The sequence below is a fragment of the Herpailurus yagouaroundi genome, unplaced genomic scaffold (assembly GCF_014898765.1).
Source record: "Herpailurus yagouaroundi ecotype Mexico unplaced genomic scaffold, PumYag 140, whole genome shotgun sequence".
In the NCBI taxonomy this organism is placed as follows: Eukaryota; Metazoa; Chordata; class Mammalia; order Carnivora; family Felidae; genus Herpailurus; species Herpailurus yagouaroundi.
The window spans coordinates 32,648,844-32,669,084 of record NW_024412395.1 but is presented as its reverse complement, the minus strand read 5'-3'; the positions used below and the strand labels follow the sequence as shown (position 1 = coordinate 32,669,084).

Genomic DNA, 20,241 nt, shown 5'->3' with positions numbered 1-20,241 from the left:
ACCAACAAAACTACATTCCAACAATGTTAAAGGAAGTTTCTTAGGCAGAACAAAAATAACACCAGATAGAAAGTTAAACTTTTACAGAGGATGGAAGAAAGCCAGAAATAATATATATGTGGAGCAATATAAGACAGCTTTCTCATTTCTTAAACTGCCTTCAAAATATAATTGACTGTTTAACAAAAAAATGGGAACACTGTAGCTTGCAATTTATAGTATGTGTGGAAGAAAATATATGACAATAGCACAAAGGGTAAAGAGATCAAAGTATACTGTTGTAAAGTTCTTATACTACAGGTAAAAAGGTACAATATTATTTGAAGTAAGAGTATAAGTTGAAGTTACATATTGTCAAACCAAGAGAAAATAGTAAAAAGTAAAACAAGGAGATAAAATGCAACAATGGAAATAAAATGTAATTATAAAAAAAAGTCAATCTCCATGAAAGGAAGAGGAACAAGAAAAAGAAACATAAATGAGTGAGGTAAATAGAAAACAAACAACGAGACAGGTAAATTTAAATCCAACCACATGAATAAGGACATTAAATATAAATAGTCTAAACATTTTAATTAAAAGGCAAAGATTGCTATATTGAACCAAATTTTATAAATGACAAGAAACAGTCTTTAAATATGAAGACACAATAGCTTAAAAGTAAAAGGATGGAAAAATATATGCCCTACTAACACTAATCAAAAGAAAATTTGAGCGGCAATATTAATATTAGACAAATATACTCCAGAACAAGGAATATTGTCATGAATAAAGACGAATGTTTCATAATGATAAAGGGATTAATTCATCAATAAGACATAATAATCCTAAATTTGTATGTACTTACTAAAACAACTTCAAGATGCAAAATGTAAAACTGACAGAACTTAAAGGAGACAAAGACAAACCTTATTTATATTTGGAGATTGACACTTATCTTTCAGTAATTAATAGAATATGTAGTCAGAAAGTCTGAAAGACATAGAAAATTTGAGCAAGGCTATCAACTAACTTCACCTAAAAGACACTTAAAAAATACTATACTCAATGGCAGAATACACAAACTCTATAAGCACACATTGAACATTTACCAAATTCAATCATATTCAGGTCAATAAAATGTATCAATAAATTTAGCAGAACTGAAATCTTATAAAGTATGTTTCATGTCTACAAAAGAGTTAAAATAAAAACAGGAGATATTTATGAGCTGGAGATATTTGGAAAATCCCAAATTATTCAAAAATTAAACAATACACTTCTAAATAACTCATGGATAAAAAAGAAATGACAAGGAAAAATAGAAAATATTTTTAATTGAATAAAAATAAAAATACAACATATCAAAATCTATGGGATTTAGCTAAAGCAGAAGTTAGAGAGAAAACTATAGCAAATGCTTATATTAGAAAAAAAGATTTCAACTCCATTAGTAAGCTTCTACCTTAAGAAATTAGAAAAAGAATGAAAAATTAAGCCAAAAGCAAGCAGAGAAAAGAAAATAATAAAGAGCACATATCAAAACATAAAAACAGTACAAAAACAATGAAGCCAAAAACTACTAGGAGACAAAGCAATGAAATTGATAAATCTCTAGTCAAACGGATCCAGAAAAAAAGAGGAGACACAAATTATTAATATTTTGAATGAAAAAGGGACATTACAAATCCTAAAATATTAAAAGAAAGATGCTTGCCCCTGAAGAGTTTATAATCTAGTTGGTAGGACAGGCTGTGTGCACAGAAAACAATGAACAATCTTATATCAATAATAATAATAAATAACAACAATCCATTACCTATTTTATGCCAGGAAAAGTTCTAAGTACTTTATATATATTAAATCATTTAATCATCACAACCTTAATAGGTAGACACCATTATTAACCCCATTCTACAGATGTGTACCTTAGGCACTTGCCCAATGTAGATATGGTAACAGTAGATATAAGATAATTTAGTAATTCAGGAGCACCTGGGTGACTCAGTTAAGTGTCTGGCTCAGGTCATGGTCTCACAGGTTTGTGGGACTGAGCCCTGCATTGGGTTCTGTGCTGACAGTAGAGAGCCTGCTTGGGATTCTCTCATGTCCTCTCTCTCTGCCCCTCCCCTGTTCACATGGGATCTCTCTCAAAATAAATACACCAACATTTTTAAAAAAGATAACTTAGTAATTCAGATTCAGGAGGAGAAATAAGGACAAGGAGGAGAAAAGAAGATTGCACAGGTCTTAGGAATTTGTCATGGAAGAGATAAGGATTAGGCTAGCTCTTATAAGATCTACCTTGATATCTACCAAGTTTTTTATACTAGGTGTCACAATCCAATATTATCAGAGATCTCGTACTTCAACAGAGTAATTTAAATCAATGTTAAAGCTATTTTAACAAATATTTATTGAACACTTACTATGATTTAGGCTCTGGGATCACAGACATGGACAAAAGATGGGAGATCTATTAAATATATATATATATATATATATATATATATATATATACACACATATGCATATATATGTGATGTTGTTTTTGGAGGGCAATGGGAGAGAGGAGATAGATCTGAGAAGACGGTATCTTAGCGGTGACCTTGGCCACAGGGGTGAACTGGCAAAGGCCATATCTGTTGTCTCAGGCCAAAGACTGCCAATTGCCGTGGCCCCTTAGGAACCCGTTGCTTGTATCCTTACAAATGACAGCTCATAAAACTATGAGAATGTAACAAATCACTTTAAGAAGGAGTTCCCAAAAGTCTTCAGAAAGAAAATTCTGCAAGTCTCTTCTTGCTCTAGACAGCCATTAGGATCCCAACCGATTCCACAGAAGCTAAAACCCACAGAGAGGTGGTTTGTGTTCTTGTTCAATCTTCAGTTATAAGAGTAATTCTCTATTTTTATATTGAAACATAATTACTTGATAGCTCAGGGTCTACATTTCATTCAACTTTTTACACCACATGTATATATATACATGTACCATAATGATAGAAGTCATTGAGGCACAGCCCTCATTCTCAAAAAGCTCATAACCTAGTTAGTTGCATGTATATGTGTGTTTGCATGTATGTAAACAAATTAGAAAGCAACTGAGACTAGATTATAATTATGAGCTAACCTGAGTAATACTATATGAGTTCAGGAAAACAGAAGATTAGTTGAATTATTCAGACATGGCTTCATGAAGGAGATGCTTTGGAGCTGAATACTGAAAAACTAGTCATCTACATATGTGTGTGTATGTGTGTGTATATACACATATATGTGTGTACATATATACACACACATACATACACACAGAGAAAATAGTAATATACGTATATATGTATATAACTATATCTGTATATACAGAGAGAGGTGGGGGGAGAGGGAGAAAGTGACAATACCAGCTGTTGATAAGGAAAACTCAGGTGGAAAGAAGCAGTCTACTTAGCTGTAGGCAGATAATGTCAGAAGATAGCTGAAAATAAAGCTGAAAGTAAAAAGGGGGCAGAAGCGAGTAGGACATAAAAATTACTTGAATTCCAGATTTTTGTTGAGAATATAGGTTTGGTAAATTTCATCCCCAAATTCTAACTAAATCATTCCGTTTTACTCAGGCAGGAGAAAGAACATAAATACAGGAGAGAGTGCAGAGAATTCCCAAAACAGTACAGAAAAATGTTTCGGTGATCATTTGATATCCATATAGTTCCCTGGGAACTCAGAAATATCAATAAAAATTAAAATAGAGAAAAAAAATACCTAATCCAAGATTTTGTTGATTTTAAAAGGACAAAAGCTTCTTTAAGCAATTAATTAACATGCATCAGTGAAACATCATCAAACCATATAAAATAGGAAGTTTTACACCAGAGAGTAATATAAGCATCAATACCCTTGTGGGCTGGTAAAATGCCTGCTCTGCTCAAATGACAGGGCGTTGGGTCTTCAGTGTGTCCAAGGGATATCCCCATTGCAATTTGTCAGCAGACTGGCAAATATTCTTAGTGACAGGAATGCAAAGCCCAGGAATACAGCCTTACCCTCATTCATGGCTCAAAGCGCCTCAGCCAGCTCTCCTGACTCCTTCTAAGGGCCCCAAATACGAATTAAACAGCTTTACCATCTCTGTATCTAAATTTGGACATAGGTATCAAGTTTGAATGCCTGATGAGATTAATTAAGTACTTTGCAGAAGTGTGAAGTAATCAGTCCTAGGATGGAAGGAAAAAAAGAAGGAAATCCCCAGAGGTGGATCTGACATGATTCCTGTCTCTATTGAAGTTTCGTAAGATCACAGCTGAAATAACATTCTACCATAAATTGAAAGGTTCTGCATTAACAGCAGGAAACAAAAACTCATCTCAAAACTCATCCCCCACTAATTCAGCATTTCCACCACAAATTCTAAAGTTGGCACATCGTCATATATCGCCACCTAGTGTCCATAGGCAGGTGTATGTTAACCTTAGCTGAACCCAAAGGTGACATTTTTCTGGAGTCACCTTCCAAGGGCTTCCTGTTAGACTTGGCTATTTACCGCATCAGGATTCCTGGTGTGATTCCTCATTCTACTTCAGGGCATACCCATGAAAGTGTAATAATGAATTTATTTTGTTGTAGTGAAGCTCCCATTTTGTGGATTACCCTCAAGTACTTTGAAACTGCAAACTGCTCCCAGGAGAACTCTTGACACCTAGCATACATCAGTCTCTCCACCTTTCCTTCTCGTTATTCTCTATTATTGGTGTGTGGATTCTGTCTCTAGAGTGCATACATTTTGAGACCATAATTTTCTGCATGAGACACAACTGGGAAGAGAGGGTTGCATCAGAAATGCATCCAAATTGTTCATAATACAAACATTTGACTGGCTTTAGAATTGTTTCATTTTGTGGATTCACCCTTTCCCTCCTTCTTCATCTGTAACAATGCGATGGAAAGGAGAAAAATATGTTAATGAATCATCAAAAATCAACAGAATAACAGAATATAACAAAAATTAAAATAAATCCAAGGATTAATTACTTCAGAGACCCTACTTCCTTTCAAGCAATCTTTAGAGTAGAAGCCCAAGCAAGCCATTTCTAGACAGGAAGTATGACAATTTTTGAAGACGCAAGCTGTTCGATGGCAGTAAATTCTTTCAAAACATTTTTAGACCTACATTACTGTCTCTGCGTCAGACTTTTTCTGACCAGGCAAAATAGAAGATGTGAGCAATTAGATGAGGTTTGGATGTAGATCTATGAACAAGGGACAACTTTCTTAGTTTGCCTTGGAGTTAGATATGCCAGATTGCCATGTAAAATATAGGGCATGCTTATACTAAAAAATTACTCATTGTTTATCTGAAACTCAAAGTCAACTGTGTGTCCTGCATTTTATCAGGCTATTCTACTTGGTATGGAACAAAAGAACTCGTTGGAGAAAATAACTAGGTTCCTAGCAGAACTGGAGTCATTTTTATGAAAATGGTGTTTTTTGTGGTGTTCCAGAGACCAATATTATGCAAAGGCCCAAGACTGTAAGCATTCAAATAATACCCTGAATTTAATACTTAAAATTTATGAAACATTTCACATTTATTACATCATGTGTATTCTCCTAATGACAACCCTGTGAGTATTTTTATGCCTGTCTCAAGGCCCACAGACGTTAAGGAATTGTCATGGTGATCCTCATGAAGCTGTACAAAAAAGGCAGAACTTGAATCCAAATCTCCCAGTATAGTACAACATCTGAAAATAAAGAAAATGTTCATGTGGACACTACATAAGACTTTCAACTGTGAAATAAGGCCAGGAAAATGAAGATATTCTCAGAGTCACTGAGCTGTCTTACATACACTCTCAGACTATAGAGTCCAGTTTGATTTCTTTTTTTAATTTTGTTTTACATTTATTTATTTTTGAGAGACAGAGCACAAGTGGGGGAGGGGCAGAGAGAGAAGGAGACAGAGAATCCAAAGCAGGCTCCAGGCTCTGAGCTGTCAGCACAGAGCACAGTCAGACGCAGGGCTTGAACTCACAAACCATGAGATCATGACCTGAGGCAAAGTCGGACCCTTAACTGACTGAGCCACCCAGGTGCCCCTAGTTTGATTTTTTTTTAACCATAAAACAATCACTTTATTTCCCCAAGTACGTGAGACATTATTCTTCTGATGTAAGTTTATTCACACATACCCAAAATTTCTAAATCTCCAACCACTACTCTTTGTAAGCCATTCATATGTCCTAGAGACCTTTAATAAAACCACAGTATAATCCAAATCTGTTTAACCCAGAGTCTGATCTTTACATTTGAAATTTAGATCTTTACATTTGAAATTTAGAAAATGCTCTTGTAATAATTCCTTTGGCTCTTAAGGATCAGGTTTGTTTTTAAATTGTAGAGTAGTGACAGCTGGTGTTCATAGTGCGTATTACACTTTTCCCCAGCACAGTTTTTTTTCTATCTTTTACTTGTGGTCCTCCAGTTCTAGTTCTCATAAAAACTCCCTGCAGAGTTTCTTAAATGAAGCTTCCTAAACCTCATAGACTCTGATCATATACATCAGGAGTAATATACACTCTACAAGCCCCAGTGCTACCAACCCTTTTGTCCCGGTCAATCTCATGCAAGAGAACATTGTTGTAGATATGAATCACTACAGATCTTGTTAAAATATAGATTCTGGGGCAGTAGTATTGGGATGAAGCCAAAGATTCTGCCCTTCTAACAAGTTCCCAGGTAGTTTTATACCCCCAAATTGAAACCTAACCAATTCCACTTCTTTATGTAGCCAGATCACCAAAGCCTAGATCCTGAGTACAAAGTGCCCTTAATGGATGAATTTCACTCAGTGGGTAAACAGATTTTGGTTAAATCTTCTCCTCGCCCTGTTCTCTGTTCTGCCCACATGCTTTGAGTCCTAAAAGCCATAGTCACCTCAAGGAGAAGTAGCTCAGAACAAAGCAGGACAACATCCTGATGGGAGGCCTGCCTAAACCCATGCCTGTTCTCTTCTAGACCATTTATTTCCTGTTACCAAAGAGACAGGAAGGCCCAGGGCAGTATCACCCCGACAAGGACTGGGCACATATATGGAAAGCAGAGCTACAAATATAAAGTTCAGAAGAGTTCAATGATGATGATAAGGATGATAAAGATGATGTCAGCTAACATTTATTGCACACTAAGTGCTGCGCACTATGCTAAATACTTTACGTGAATTATCTCATATAGTCTTCTAAATATATCTACAAAGTAGATAATATCATGGTGTCTATTGTAATGACAGAGACAGACAGATGAGCACATAGGTAACTGTTATATCTCATATCACAATTAAAGTCCAGTGATTGTACGAATCACATTCATATTAAAAATCAAAATATTAAGTAGACGGCTTCTCTTCCATTTTGTCCTAGAGACACGTAACATTTATTCCCTATAACATTCATGCATTGCCACCTCGCAAGAGATGGCTAGAACATACAAGATGTTTCCAGGAAAAGCTTAAGTTTTCTAGAAATGGCTAAAATATATGCCTATCTTAATGTATCAAATATTGCATCACTGATGTGGGCAACTTAAAAAGATGTGTTCTCAACAGTTGAGTCCTGTGACTGAGTCAAATAATAAAAACGAAGTTTTCACATACTTTTACTTTTATCCATACCTTTTTTTAATTTCTATTATCATTTTACATAGTGTTTTCTTGCAATCAGCTAATAGTTCCATGCAGCATTTCTTAAAATATCACAATATATTGTCTTCAAAACTTTTTATTTTTTATTTTTCAATGTTTGTTTACTTTTGAGAGAGAGACCATGAGCTGGGGAGGGGCAGAGAGAGAGAGAGAGAGACAGAGGATTCAAAGTGGCTCTGCACTGGGAGGAGAGAGCCCAATGCAGGGCTCAAACTCACAAACTGTGAGATCATGACCTGAGCCAAAGTCGGACGCTTAACTCACTGAGCCACCCAGGCGCCCCTGTTGTCTTCAAACTTGTAATGTGCTTTAGATATGCTTGGTTGAGCAGAAAGTAGTTCATCTTGTGTTTTGGTTTTATAATCCTACTGTCTTTACAGAAAGAACTAGCTACAATACCACGGTCTTTCCAGGTCAAGCACTTAGTGATTACTATATATTTCTTAGTTTGCATAAGTATGCATCTTTGTTATTAAGAATTAGTGTTTTCTAGAATAAAAAGCCATATATTCATAAAAAAAACATCAATGCAGGGGCGCCTGGGTGGCGCAGTCGGTTAAGCGTCCGACTTCAGCCAGGTCACGATCTCGCGGTCCGGGAGTTCGAGCCCCGCGTCGGGCTCTGGGCTGATGGCTCAGAGCCTGGAGCCTGTTTCCGATTCTGTGTCTCCCTCGCTCTCTGCCCCTCGCCCGTTCATGCTCTGTCTCTCTCTGTCCCAAAAATAAATAAACGTTGAAAAAAAAAAAAAAAACATCAATGCAGGCAGCAGTAAGAGTGAGATGGATTACACATTGACCTCTGAATAATCTCATAATCTGGTGAATGGGTTAATTTTTACAGTTCTGTGAGGGTCCTCCTTTGTCTCCAAAGAATAAGAACAATCCAAGAGAGTGAAAAGGAGAAGGCAAATAGATAAAAGAAAACTGAAATAAGTTGAAAGACAGTTACTCACCTCTTTTCTTCTGACTTTTATTGCTGTGGAAGGCACAGAGATTTCAAAGCCACTCAAGTCCATGTTTTAATCTCGCATTTGCCACTACATGTAGTTATAAGATCAGGCAGTTTGCTCAGCCTAAATCTGTTTCTTCACTTCTGCCGTGTAGACACTATTACTCTCCCAGCCCAGTTGTTGGGTAGATAGAAGGTATGGAGCCTGGAAATAGAACAACAGAAAGCAGCTGTTGATAATGGTAGCTTGTTATTAATGATCACTACTTCTTCATCTGTTCAACTTTCAACAAATATTTATTTTTTTTATTTTTTTAATGTTTATTTATTTATTTATTTTTGAGAGTGAGTGTGCATGCATGCGAGCAGGGGAGGGGCAGAGACAGGGAGAGAGAGAACCCCAAGCAGGCTCTGTGCCATCAGTGCTGAGCCCAGTGTGGGGCTTAAACCCAGGAACCATGAGATCATGACCCGAGCCAAAATCAAGAGTCAGACGCTCAACCGACTGAGCCACCCAGGTGCCCCAAGAAATGTATTTTAGAGGTAATCTCAGGGAACATTTGAGGGGCATAGGGAAGTGAGATGGGACAGGGAAGAAAGCCAAGGAAGGGACTGTGGTGAAGCAGGTTACTACTTTGGAAAACTAGAGTTTAACCCCACTGGAAAGCTCTGGGGCCAGTGTAAAACACATTCCTTAGAAACCTCACATCTAAGGGGCAAGAGACCTGGGTTATCTGTCCACCAATTCCTACCAGATATTGGTTAGGGCTGCACCCATCAACAAATATTTATTGATCACCTCTCTGTGGCAGGAATACAGGAAAGTCCCAGGAATACAGTGAATAAACAGATAAAGTCTCTGTCCTCAAGAAGTTTCTGTTTTATTCTCTGAATACCCGGTTATCAAAATTCCAGCTTCCCATACCCTACTCCACTGAAATTTCTCTGGCAAAGTCACTGTTGCTGGACCTACCAAATAAGATGGACCTCAATAAGACCTTTTTGTAGCATCTAATAACATTGAGCACTAATAGCAATGATTCTTGATGTCTAGAATACTCTCTCCTGATTTCCTTCTACCTTCTGACTGAAACTTGCCAGTCTCTGTTGCTAGTTTGTCTTCTGTTACCCTTTTAATTAATATTTCTTAGTATTCTGGCTTTGCCTTTTTCCTTTACACTCTACACTAGTAGTTCTTGAACCTTCAGAGTCATGAACTCCTTTATGAATCTGAAGAAGTTATGCACCCTCTCCACAGGGGGGAAAATGAATCTACATACAAATATACAAAAGTGTGCATGCATTTTCAGGAGTTTCACAGACCTTTCTCCCTTCCCATAAAGCCCATCATTGAACTTCATGTTAAGGGGTTTTCATGGCTTTAACTATTCCCCATATGTCAATGAGCCTCAAATATCTGTCTCTCACATAAACCACTTTCCTGAGCAATAGGCTACTTTCATATGACTTATTGACAATTCCACATGAATGTCCCTTTAGGCACCCTAAAACTCAAGATATCCCAAACTAAAGTCTTCATGTCTCTCCAAAAACCTGTTCTCCTGGAGGACAATACCTATGGGAAAGAAAACACTACTTGTGAACCTAACATACCTAGATTTAAATCCAGCTCTGGAAGCTTCAGAAATATACTTAACCTCTTTCTGCTTTAATTTCTTCATATTTAACATGAGAATAGTACCTCCATTTTCTGTATTTTTATGAGAATTAAAACAGATAATGGGAAAATCCCTATCCAAGTGCCACTACATAGTATACATTCCACAGATATTAATATTACTGAATTCCCAATACAGCAAAAGCAACACCTTTCACCAAGTATCCTAAGTCAAAAAGTCAGGAGTTATCATTATACACCCTTCCAACCTATCTTCTAAATGGCAGCCAGAGGATCTTCCCAAGACACAAATCTGATGATGCCATGACTCTGCTTCAATCTTCCCAACTGCTTCTCATTGTTCCCAGGATTACATCTATCTTAGTATTGTACTGAAGGCTGACTACGATCTAGCCCCTGTCTATGTCAAACTCATTCTCTTGATTACTTGTAGATCTCCCCAAAAGCGTGCAGTGTTTTTGATTCCATAACTCTCTTCACACTGCTCCCTTTGCCTGAAATGTCCTCACCCCTCCACATCTTTTCTTGGTATTCAGGAAAACACCCATTCATGTTTCAGAATACAGTTCAAGCATCACCTCTGCTATGAAGTTACTCCTGACAGCCTCCTGCCATACTGTTGATCACGGACTCCTTTATCTCCCATCTGTAACTGACAGATGATTTCTATCATGGTAAAGATGAATAGCATATGGCTCCTGGTTTCAAAAAGCTTACAATCATTCAACCATAAATCCTCTTATATAACCTGTAAAAGTAAGCCAAAAAGAAATTATGAGGCACGAAAAATTGAGTTGTACGTAACTTCAACACCCAGCTCAGTGGTCCCTTCTTAGAAGCCTTTCTGTGACTCCCAAGCTCTGAGCTGTGTGTGTGCATATGTATAGTTATATGTTAGCTAGATATAAACTCATTTACTCTTTACAGTGTATGGGGCAGGGGCACTGTTATTATTCCCGTTTTACAGGTGAGGAAATTAAAGCAAAAAGAGACTAAGTAACTCATCTAACATTACTTACCCAGAAATACTGGCATGAAAAAAGTATGGACTTCAATTAATTAAAAAAAAAAAAACACAATTGACAAATGAAAATTACATACTGTTTATAAATAAGTCGTTTGATATATATTTATTGAGCCTATTAAGGCCTGGTACACAAATAGAAAAACCTAGGTGCCCTATGCTCGAAAACAGGGATTCGTGCAAAATTAACAAGTGTGATATAAAGAACCATAGATTGTAGCTCTTGGGGGGCAGTAAGAACGCCTTAGGGTGGAGGAATATACCAAATAGATCAATGAGTTGAGGAACCGAACGAAATGAAATGAGCCACTTAACCGAGACCAGAAGCCCTCCTCCTTCCACGTCACCCAGCCTCACCTTTCCTCCTCCTACATCGCTTTTGCCCACTAGCCAATGGAAGGTAGGCTCTACATACTTACTGTGCGCGTGCGCATCATCAATTCGACGATCCTTCGCATCGATGTTTTCGGAAGCAACTTCTTCAGCCTGGTCACTACCGGCGTCGACGCTACCTCTGCTGCCGCCGCCGCCGCCATTTTGACGGCGGAAAGAGCGAGGGTCTGGGACAGCTGGAGGCGGCGGCGGTAACTGGTACGGATGGTTTCCGCCCGCGTTAGCCCCTCCAAGTTCGCCGGTCTTGGGGCCACAGCACTCGGTATTGCTTTTATTCCCACCGGGTCCCGTGTCTCTCCCCAGTCTTGTCACTCTGTCTTTAGGCTGTTTTTCGCTTCCTCACTGGCAGCGGCGCTTGAACCCTCGTTTGGAGCTGTTATCAACCCCCGCCACTCCCCCCGGACCTGTGTTAATATACCCGCCTCGACGCTGGGGACTCAGGCTGGGTCACCGACTCCTCGTTCCCCGCCCTCATCCGGTCCGAGTTGCTTTTGGGGGTGGGGGGCACGGCCTTCTCTGGGCAGGGATCTGTGCCCTTTAGGGGGAGGGGAAGACCCAATTCTGGCATTCTTGGGTTACGGAGAGAGCTTGGGCTTTAGCTTTAGCTTTAATGGTGGTGGAGAGAAGCATAGAATAGTCGGCGTTACCCGAGCTTTGTGTTGTTAGAGCTTAATTTGTCACTGGCCTCTTTTGTCCTTTCTCAGGAATAACTTTACGAAAGGAAAGGTATTTTGCACCCTCTCTCCCCGCTGGAAATGGCCACTGTGAGTAAATTAGTCTCTTAAGCGGTATAGTGGTTTGGGCACTTTTAGGAAATGGAGGGTTTGGTTTAATTACGGCATTGGTGGCGTAATGTTTCTTGTGAAAAGTGTCAAGGGAAGGAAGGGGTGTGAAATTCTGTTCGTATGCTTTGAAGGTAGTTTGAAAAAAACTTTCTCTTCAGTACACATGTACTTGTTTCTGCAGATTCATTTTTGGAAATAAATTCAGTGCCAGCATCCTTCCAATATTTTTTAGAGACATTATTTCAGGAAATATTCAGAATCTATTTTTAAGCTTTTTATTATTTTTATTTATTTATTTATTTATTTTTATTTTTATTTATTTTTTTTTTTTTTTTGGTTCGCTAACCTGAAAGTTTTCTAGCAGTTTCAGTATAGGAAGTAACCTTCCAAATCCTGCAAAATGAGAGCAAGAGGTATAATTCACATAGACCAGAAATATTTATTGATTGTAATTCTCCAATAATTAGACATATCCTCCCATAAGGAGTTGATATAGGGGGACACTAGACATACATGAAATAGTTGCATTAAAAAGTATAAAGTAGGGGCGCCTGGGTGGCTCAGTCGGTTAAGCGGCCGGCCGACTTCAGCTCAGGTCACGATCTCACGGTCCCTGAGTTCAAGCCCCACATCAGGCTCTGTGCTGACAGCTCAGAGCCTGGAGCCTGTTTCAGATTCTGTGTCTCCCTCTCTCTCTGCCCCTCCCCTGTTCATGCTCTGTCTCTCTCTGTCTCAAAAATAAATAACACGTTAAAAAAAATTTAAAAAAAAAAGTATAAAGTAATTGGGGTGCCTGGGTGCTTCAGTTGGTTAAGCGTCCGACCCTTGGTTTTAGCTCAGGTCATGATCTTGGGGTTCCAAAGCCACGCGTCGATCTCCGCACTGAGCATAAAGCCTGCTTGGGATTCTCTCTTTCTCCCTCTGCCCCTCTCACGCTTGCTCTCTCTCAAAAGACATAAATAAACTTAAAAACAATTCTAATTATTTCTTAAAAATTACACAGTGCAGGTTCAAAGCTTTGTGGAGAAGAGAAACTAGGGGTTTGGGATTACTTAAAGAAGCATTTAATCTGAGTTTTGAAAGAAGAGTGAAACTTAGATAATCGGAGATTTGAATGGAAGAACAGGAGGTATATTCAAAGACACCCTCCCTTTCAGAAATTAAGAAGTCATTTTTGCCTTGTGGAATGTAAGATACGTGAAAGAGGTTAGTGGGAAATAATGTTGGGTTGTGGAGTTGGAATCAAATAATAGCCTTGAGTGTCGCAGTATTTAGATTTGATTCTTTAAATTGTGGTCATTTTAGCAGAGCTGTGTTAAGATTAATATGGCAGTAATTAGCCAGGATAATGCAATTAAACATGATATATTAAGAGTCTAATGATGTGACAGTAGGGACAAGTCATAAAAGTAGACCACTAGTCTTGACCCCATTTTAAGGTGAATTTTTACCTAGCCGAGGGAAGGTTGTAAAAGAAGCATGTGTACTCTCAAAGGAGAAACCTTAATTAGAATAGAATATTAAGGTTTAACCTGCATTTGTGTGTGCATGCATGCTGAATGGCTGTCAGTAATGAAACATGCAAGTATGTCTTCAACAACTTAGTTAGCATACATAGCAAGAGTTGTCCATGTTTCAGAAGCTGGACAGGTAAATCAGGATGCCTTGATAGGAATTTTGACAAATTGCAGTGTTCACTACTGATGATGGGAGGAGCCTTCCATAGCTACGGTGATTTGTTGCTAACCAGTGCCATTTGAAAATAGGAATCCAGGGCTGCCAGCTCTTCCATGTTTCCAAGAACAGTGCTAAATATGGGCTTTTTGTGGAAATCTACAGTTTCTCAATGCTGATATTCAATTCAAGTTTCTTCTAACAGTGTGGATCACCCAAAAATGCCTGTAGACGGATATGGATGAATTTCCTAGATGACCAGTTTTCGGTCTTTGGTATAGACCATATTTTCTGCTCACATGACCAAAAGCAGGATTTAGTCCTAAAATAGTATCTAAAAGACTGTTTCTCTTTTTATACTAATAAAGATTTTAGAATTAAACCTTAATAGCCTGTCATCTTCCCAAATTTAGAATCCTAGGTTTGAAGTAATCATATAAAATACATAGTTGTCCTCATACTAAAATAAACTGACTGTTCTAATTTTTGAGTTATTTATTGGCTCGCTTTTAGTTCTTATATTTACCAGTTGACCCAATGGCATAAAATCTGCCAAGTAAAGAATTAGAGGATCAAACAAGTTAGAAGATGAAATTTGAAACACGTTAGCACTGTCGTCAGCTATTCTTTCAGTGGATAAATTAGATACTTAATGGCTTATTTTGCCATTAAAATGAAACTTGGTTAAATAAATAAAGTGAAACTTGGTGAGTAGATTTTCTTAGATTGGGAAAAAAACTCACATTTTACTGTAACTTTTGTTAAAAGCTTTACCATCAAGGAAAAATACCGAAGTAGAATTAGTGGCCTTGGTACTCAGAGGCTTAAATAATCCTTAATATTATTAGGCAGTTGCTAAAATAATTTGGATAATCTTTCTGTTTCCTTTTTTACTTGTGAAGCAATGTATTATTACACATAATATTTTAGTAATCTTAAATAATATCAAATATAATATTTAATACTTTAATGTTAATGGTATATGGAACTGGTGTGGAAATAAGTCAAACAGTGCATGTAAGCACTTAGCACACAGAACCTAGCCAACAGTAACATCCATTGATTATTTACTATTTAATATTGTCCCCTTCAGATAATATTTTATTCAATATTTTACTTTGAGGCCTTGCCTAAAATATTTTTGGAATTTAAAATTTATATTGCCTTTAGATCCTGAGCCATATTCTGTTAAATGTAAATGTCTTCAATTGTAAAGGTAAATTTCAATTACAGAAACACCCAAAAGTCTGAGTTTGTCTGGTAGGTTAAAATCTAATAACTATCACATTTGGTTCTTTGGGCAGGTTGGGTGCTAACCCAAGGGAGCGTGCTTAAATTTTCAGGTGGGCAGAATACTCTTCAGACAGGCCTTGTACTTTGGAGACACATAAAGGAGGTTCTCTTTATCCAGATCTTGAAATTTGCTAGACCTAGAAGGAGAGGCAAAAGGGAAGAAATCTTATGGCAGTATAAAAGAAGGCAGAAAAATATGGGAAATGTTAGGTAGATAGATATTTTTATGTGACTAAAGAATAGAAAAGGGAAAGGACGGTAAAGCTAGTAAGAAATTATGCCAGAGAGGTAGAAAGACCAGTTAGGATATTCTCTTCTATTTATGATGAAAAAAAGGTCAGGGGCGCCTGGGTGGCGCAGTCGGTTAAGCGTCCGACTTCAGCCAGGTCACGATCTTGCGGTCCGTGAGTTCGAGCCCCGCGTCGGGCTCTGGGCTGATGGCTCAGAGCCTGGAGCCTGTTTCCGATTCTCTGTCTCCCTCTCTCTCTGCCCCTCCCCCGTTCATGCTCTGTCTCTCCCTGTCCCCAAAAAATAAACGTTGAAAAAAAAAAATTTTTTTTTAAAAAAAGAAAAAAGGTCACAGAATACCTGGGTTGAATTTCAGAATACTATATGAAAGGGATAATATTCTAAAGTATCAAATGGCTACACTATTTCAGTATCCTGGTGACTAGTTTACATGCCACCTCTCTAATCCCACTCCAGGCCCTACTGCCCTGAGTGGTACGTTCCTAAAAACATTCCTTGTTTTTATCAGTTTACACTATTCTTCCCTGCCTCCAGATTAAAATTCTGGTTTGTTGTCTTGATGTAATAAGTCCTTTACTGTGTAAAATACATAGTGTTTTATAATTGCCCACAACTTAACTTTCAAGCCTGTTTTTTACTGTATTCCCTTATCTATGTATCCTCATTGAACTTTTCACTGTTTCGAAAATACCTTTTATGACTATACATCTGTTCCTAAAGTCACTCACTGAAATGCCCCTTTCCTTCTCAACTTACTGCTGTTTCTTCAAAACCTAGTGTATCCTCTGAAATTTTTTTCCTACTCCCTTTCAAGGATCTCTTAATTGTTCAAATCTTTTAATAGCATTTCACAGATAATGTGGTATTTGTTCTTAAATATTGCCTACTAAACAAGGAGTTGGCATTTTAGTTTTTTAATGCAAAGGGACAGATAAGTAAATATTTTAGGCTTTCTGCAGTCCCTGTGCAACTGTTTAACTGCCATTATGGCATGGAAACAGCAGTAGACAATACATGAGGAAAGTGGAAGTGGCTGTGATAGAATAAAACTTTATTTGCCAAAACAGCAAGCTATATTCACCTATAGTTTGCCAACCCCTGCATTAAATTACTCTGACCCAAGTATTTTGCTAGAAGTTTATGCGTGAAAGATGTTTACACGTTCACCCACTGTAACTGACCTCAGAGTCCAGGAACAAAGGAGCAAAAAATGTACCACAAAGCTACGTACTAAAGGTTTTGAAGGTCCTTAAGAATGGAAAAATCTTATTTGTACTATGTTTTTAGTATTGTTCCTAAATAGGGCAACTTTTAGAAGTTCCTATTCTCTCTAATGTGGCACTCTTGATTCTGGCCTTTATTGGAAAGGCCACATATTTTTACACAAAGTAACTTACTGTTTGTTTCTTAATAGACTTGTTTTTTAAAATTATATACATAATGCTTGTCAAATGGTAGTTGCTCAATAATAGAATAAAATTTGGTTTTAAAAGATACATTGCAGTGTGAGGATTTGCCACAGATTGTCTAGAAGTATAAAATGTATGTTCAGAACAAATAGTTTTCATTTTTGTGTTATTCTTAGGTGCTGTGTAATAGAGCCAGACTAGTTTCCTATCTCCCAGGATTTTGCTCTTTAGTTAAAAGGGTTGTCAATCCCAAAGCCTTTTCAACTGCAGGATCTTCAGGTTCTGATGAGTCTCATGTGGCCACTACACCTCCAGATATATGTAAGTAAAACTTATTATTGATTTACATATAATTATTGCAGAACATTTCGAGTTGTGCTTTCTGTAATGTTTCTTGAGGCTTTACAAATCTTACAAGGTTAAGTTTATGCCATTAAAAATAAAATCAGCTCTGTATACATATTTATATTGGATAACTACAATGAAAAAAAAAAAGAATACATTTGGTTTTTAAAACTTATTTTCTTGAACTGTAGTTTCTATTGTAAACACACTTAGTCCTGCCTGAAACAAATCTTTTGATCCCATAAACTACTATCAATTATTTGCTGAATTTCTTAAATTTAGCTGGTATTTTGTGTATATATACACATGGATATATTATTGAAATATGATTTGCATACTTGCATTAGATTCAGAAGTACAATATAATGATTCAGCAGTCCTATATGACACCGTCTACAGATAAATGTACTCCTAATCCCCCTTACCTATTTCACCTATGGCCCTGCCCTCCTCCCCTCTGGCAAACACCAGTTTATTCTTTTTGAGACCGTTTTGTTTCTTTTATATTTTAGTCATCTCACAAAAATTTGTTCTTCAAACTAGTTCTCTTTAATGTAGAAAAGAGGAAGGATTTTTTTTTTTTGGAATATAATTAATAGAGTGTATGCTAGTTTTAAGTATACAGTAAAATGATCAATTTTGTACATTTCTCAGTGCGCATCAAGATAAGTATACTCTTGATCTCCTCTATTTCATCCCTCCCCCACACATGCTTTCCTTCTGGAAACCACCAGTTTGTTCTCTGTATTAAAGACTATTTTTGTTTGTCCCCTTTTTTCTTAATTCTGCATGAGTATAATCATATAGCGTTTGTCTTTTTCTAACTGAATTTTTTCTCTTAACATTATACCTTCTACATCCATCCATGTTGCTACAGATGGCAAGCTTTCATTATTTTTTATGGCTAAGTAATATTCCATTTTGTTTTTTTTGGTTTTTTTTTTTTTTAATGTTTATTTTTGAGACAGAGAGAGACAGAGCATGAACGGGGGAGGGTCAGAGAGAGGGAGACACAGAATCCGAAACAGGCTCCAGGCTCTGAGCTGTCAGCACAGAGCCCGACACGGGGCTCGAACTCACGGACCGCGAGATCATGACCTGAGCCGAAGTCGGCCGCTTAACTGAACTGAGCCACTCAGGCGCCCCAGTAATATTCCATTTTGTATGTATATCATATCTTTATACGTTCATCTGTTGGTGGGTATTTGGATTATTTCCATATCTTGGCTATTATAAGTAATGCTGCATTAAATATAGGGTCCATATGTCTTTTTCTTTTGTATTTTCATTATCTTTGGGTAAATACCCACTTTGCAGTTACTGGATCATTTGATAACTCGTTTTTTAAATTTTTAAAGAGTTTCCATTCTGTTTTGCACAATGGCTGCAATATAAGAATGCAGTTTCCCACCAACAGTGCGTGAGAGTTCCTTTTTCTCCACATCCTTGTCAACCCAGGTTATTTCTTGCATTATTAATATTAGCTATTCTGAGACACATATAAGGCGATATCACATTGTGGTTTGGGTTTGCCTTTCCCTGATGATTATTGATGTTGAGCATTTTTTCATGTGTCTGCCATCTATGTGTCTTAGACAAATGTCTCTTCAGGACCTCTGCCCCTGTTTTAATAGGATCTTTGTGTGTGTGTGTGTGTGTGTGTGTGTGTGTGTGTAAGTTTTTTATATATATATTTTGGATATTGACCCCTTATCAGGTATATCATTTGAAATATCTTTTCCAATTCAGTAAGTTACTTTTTTTTTTTTTTTCTCGTGTTATTAATGGTTTCACTGTGCAAGACTGTTTCCTTTTGGTATAGTCCCAATAGTTTAATTTTGCTTTTGTTTTCCTTCCCCAAGGAGACATATCTAGAAAAAAGTTTCTATAGCCAATAATAAGGAAATTATTGCCTATGTTATTGAGGTGTAATGACATACAATGTTGTATTAGCTTCAGATATACAACAGAGTAATTCAACACTTCTGAACATTATACAATGCTTACCACAAATGGAGTTACCATCGATCACTATATGATATTATTACAGTATTACTGACTGTATACCTATGCCTTACTTTTTCATCCTTCTGACTTAGTTTATTTTATAACTGAAAGTTTGTACCTCTTACTGTCTCATACCTAATTAGCCCATAGTACTACCCACTTTCTCTCTGGAAACCACCACTTTTCTGGATTTGAGTATGTTTCTGCATTTTGTTTCTTCATTTGTTTTTTTATGTTTCACATGCAAATCATGTGGTATTTGTCCTTCTTTGTCTCACTTATTTCACTGAGAATTGTATCTTCCAGGTCCATCCGTCTGTGCTACAAATGGCAAGATTTCATTCTTTTCTTTATGGATGATTTATTCTATCGTGTGTATACACATGTTCTTTATTCATTTATCTATTAGTATACACTTAAGTTGTTTGCTATCTTATCTATTATAAATAATGTTGTGTACATCAGGGTGCATATATCTTTTATTAATTTCAACATTCATTTGTTTTGAGGAAATACCCAAAGTGGAATTTCTAGATTGTCTGGTAATTCTATTTTTAATCTTCTTCAAGGAACCTCCACACTGTTTTCTACAGTGGCTGTGCACCAATTTGCCTCCTACTAGCAGAGGACAAGGGTTCTCTTTTCACATCCTCACCAACGCTTATTTCTTTTTGTCTAGCCATTCTGACTGGCATGAAAATGCTGTCGTATGAATTTATCAATATCGGAGTGAAGGAATGCTTGTTTTGTCATTTCTGTAATGATTTTCAGTTTTTCTCCAGCAAAGGCAAAATATCTTACAA

At 37.1% G+C, this 20,241-nt stretch overlaps 1 protein-coding gene and 1 long non-coding RNA gene across 6 annotated transcripts in view; one reads left to right on the top strand and one right to left on the bottom strand.

The window, feature by feature from the left end:
• The window catches only part of LOC121030550 (uncharacterized), a 65,872-nt gene extending 54,062 nt beyond the window's left edge, over positions 1-11,810 (bottom strand). The window contains exons 1-2 of the long non-coding RNA XR_005790290.1: positions 11,703-11,810; positions 8,625-8,825 (exon numbers count right to left, since the gene is read on the bottom strand). This is a non-coding gene — a long non-coding RNA (uncharacterized LOC121030550). The remainder of the gene's footprint in view (positions 1-8,624; positions 8,826-11,702) is intronic.
• A 10-nt stretch (positions 11,811-11,820) lies between these two features.
• MMADHC (metabolism of cobalamin associated D) overlaps positions 11,821-20,241 on the top strand; it is a 41,983-nt gene continuing 33,562 nt past the window's right edge. Inside the window, exons 1-3 of one of the 5 annotated variants that reach the window (XM_040475021.1) lie at positions 11,821-11,938; positions 12,381-12,440; positions 17,263-17,407. In XM_040475021.1, coding sequence (XP_040330955.1) covers positions 12,432-12,440; positions 17,263-17,407 — 154 coding nt within the window. In that variant the 5' untranslated portion in view covers positions 11,821-11,938; positions 12,381-12,431. The other 4 variants (XM_040475024.1, XM_040475023.1, XM_040475022.1 and 1 more) reach the window with 4 other exon arrangements.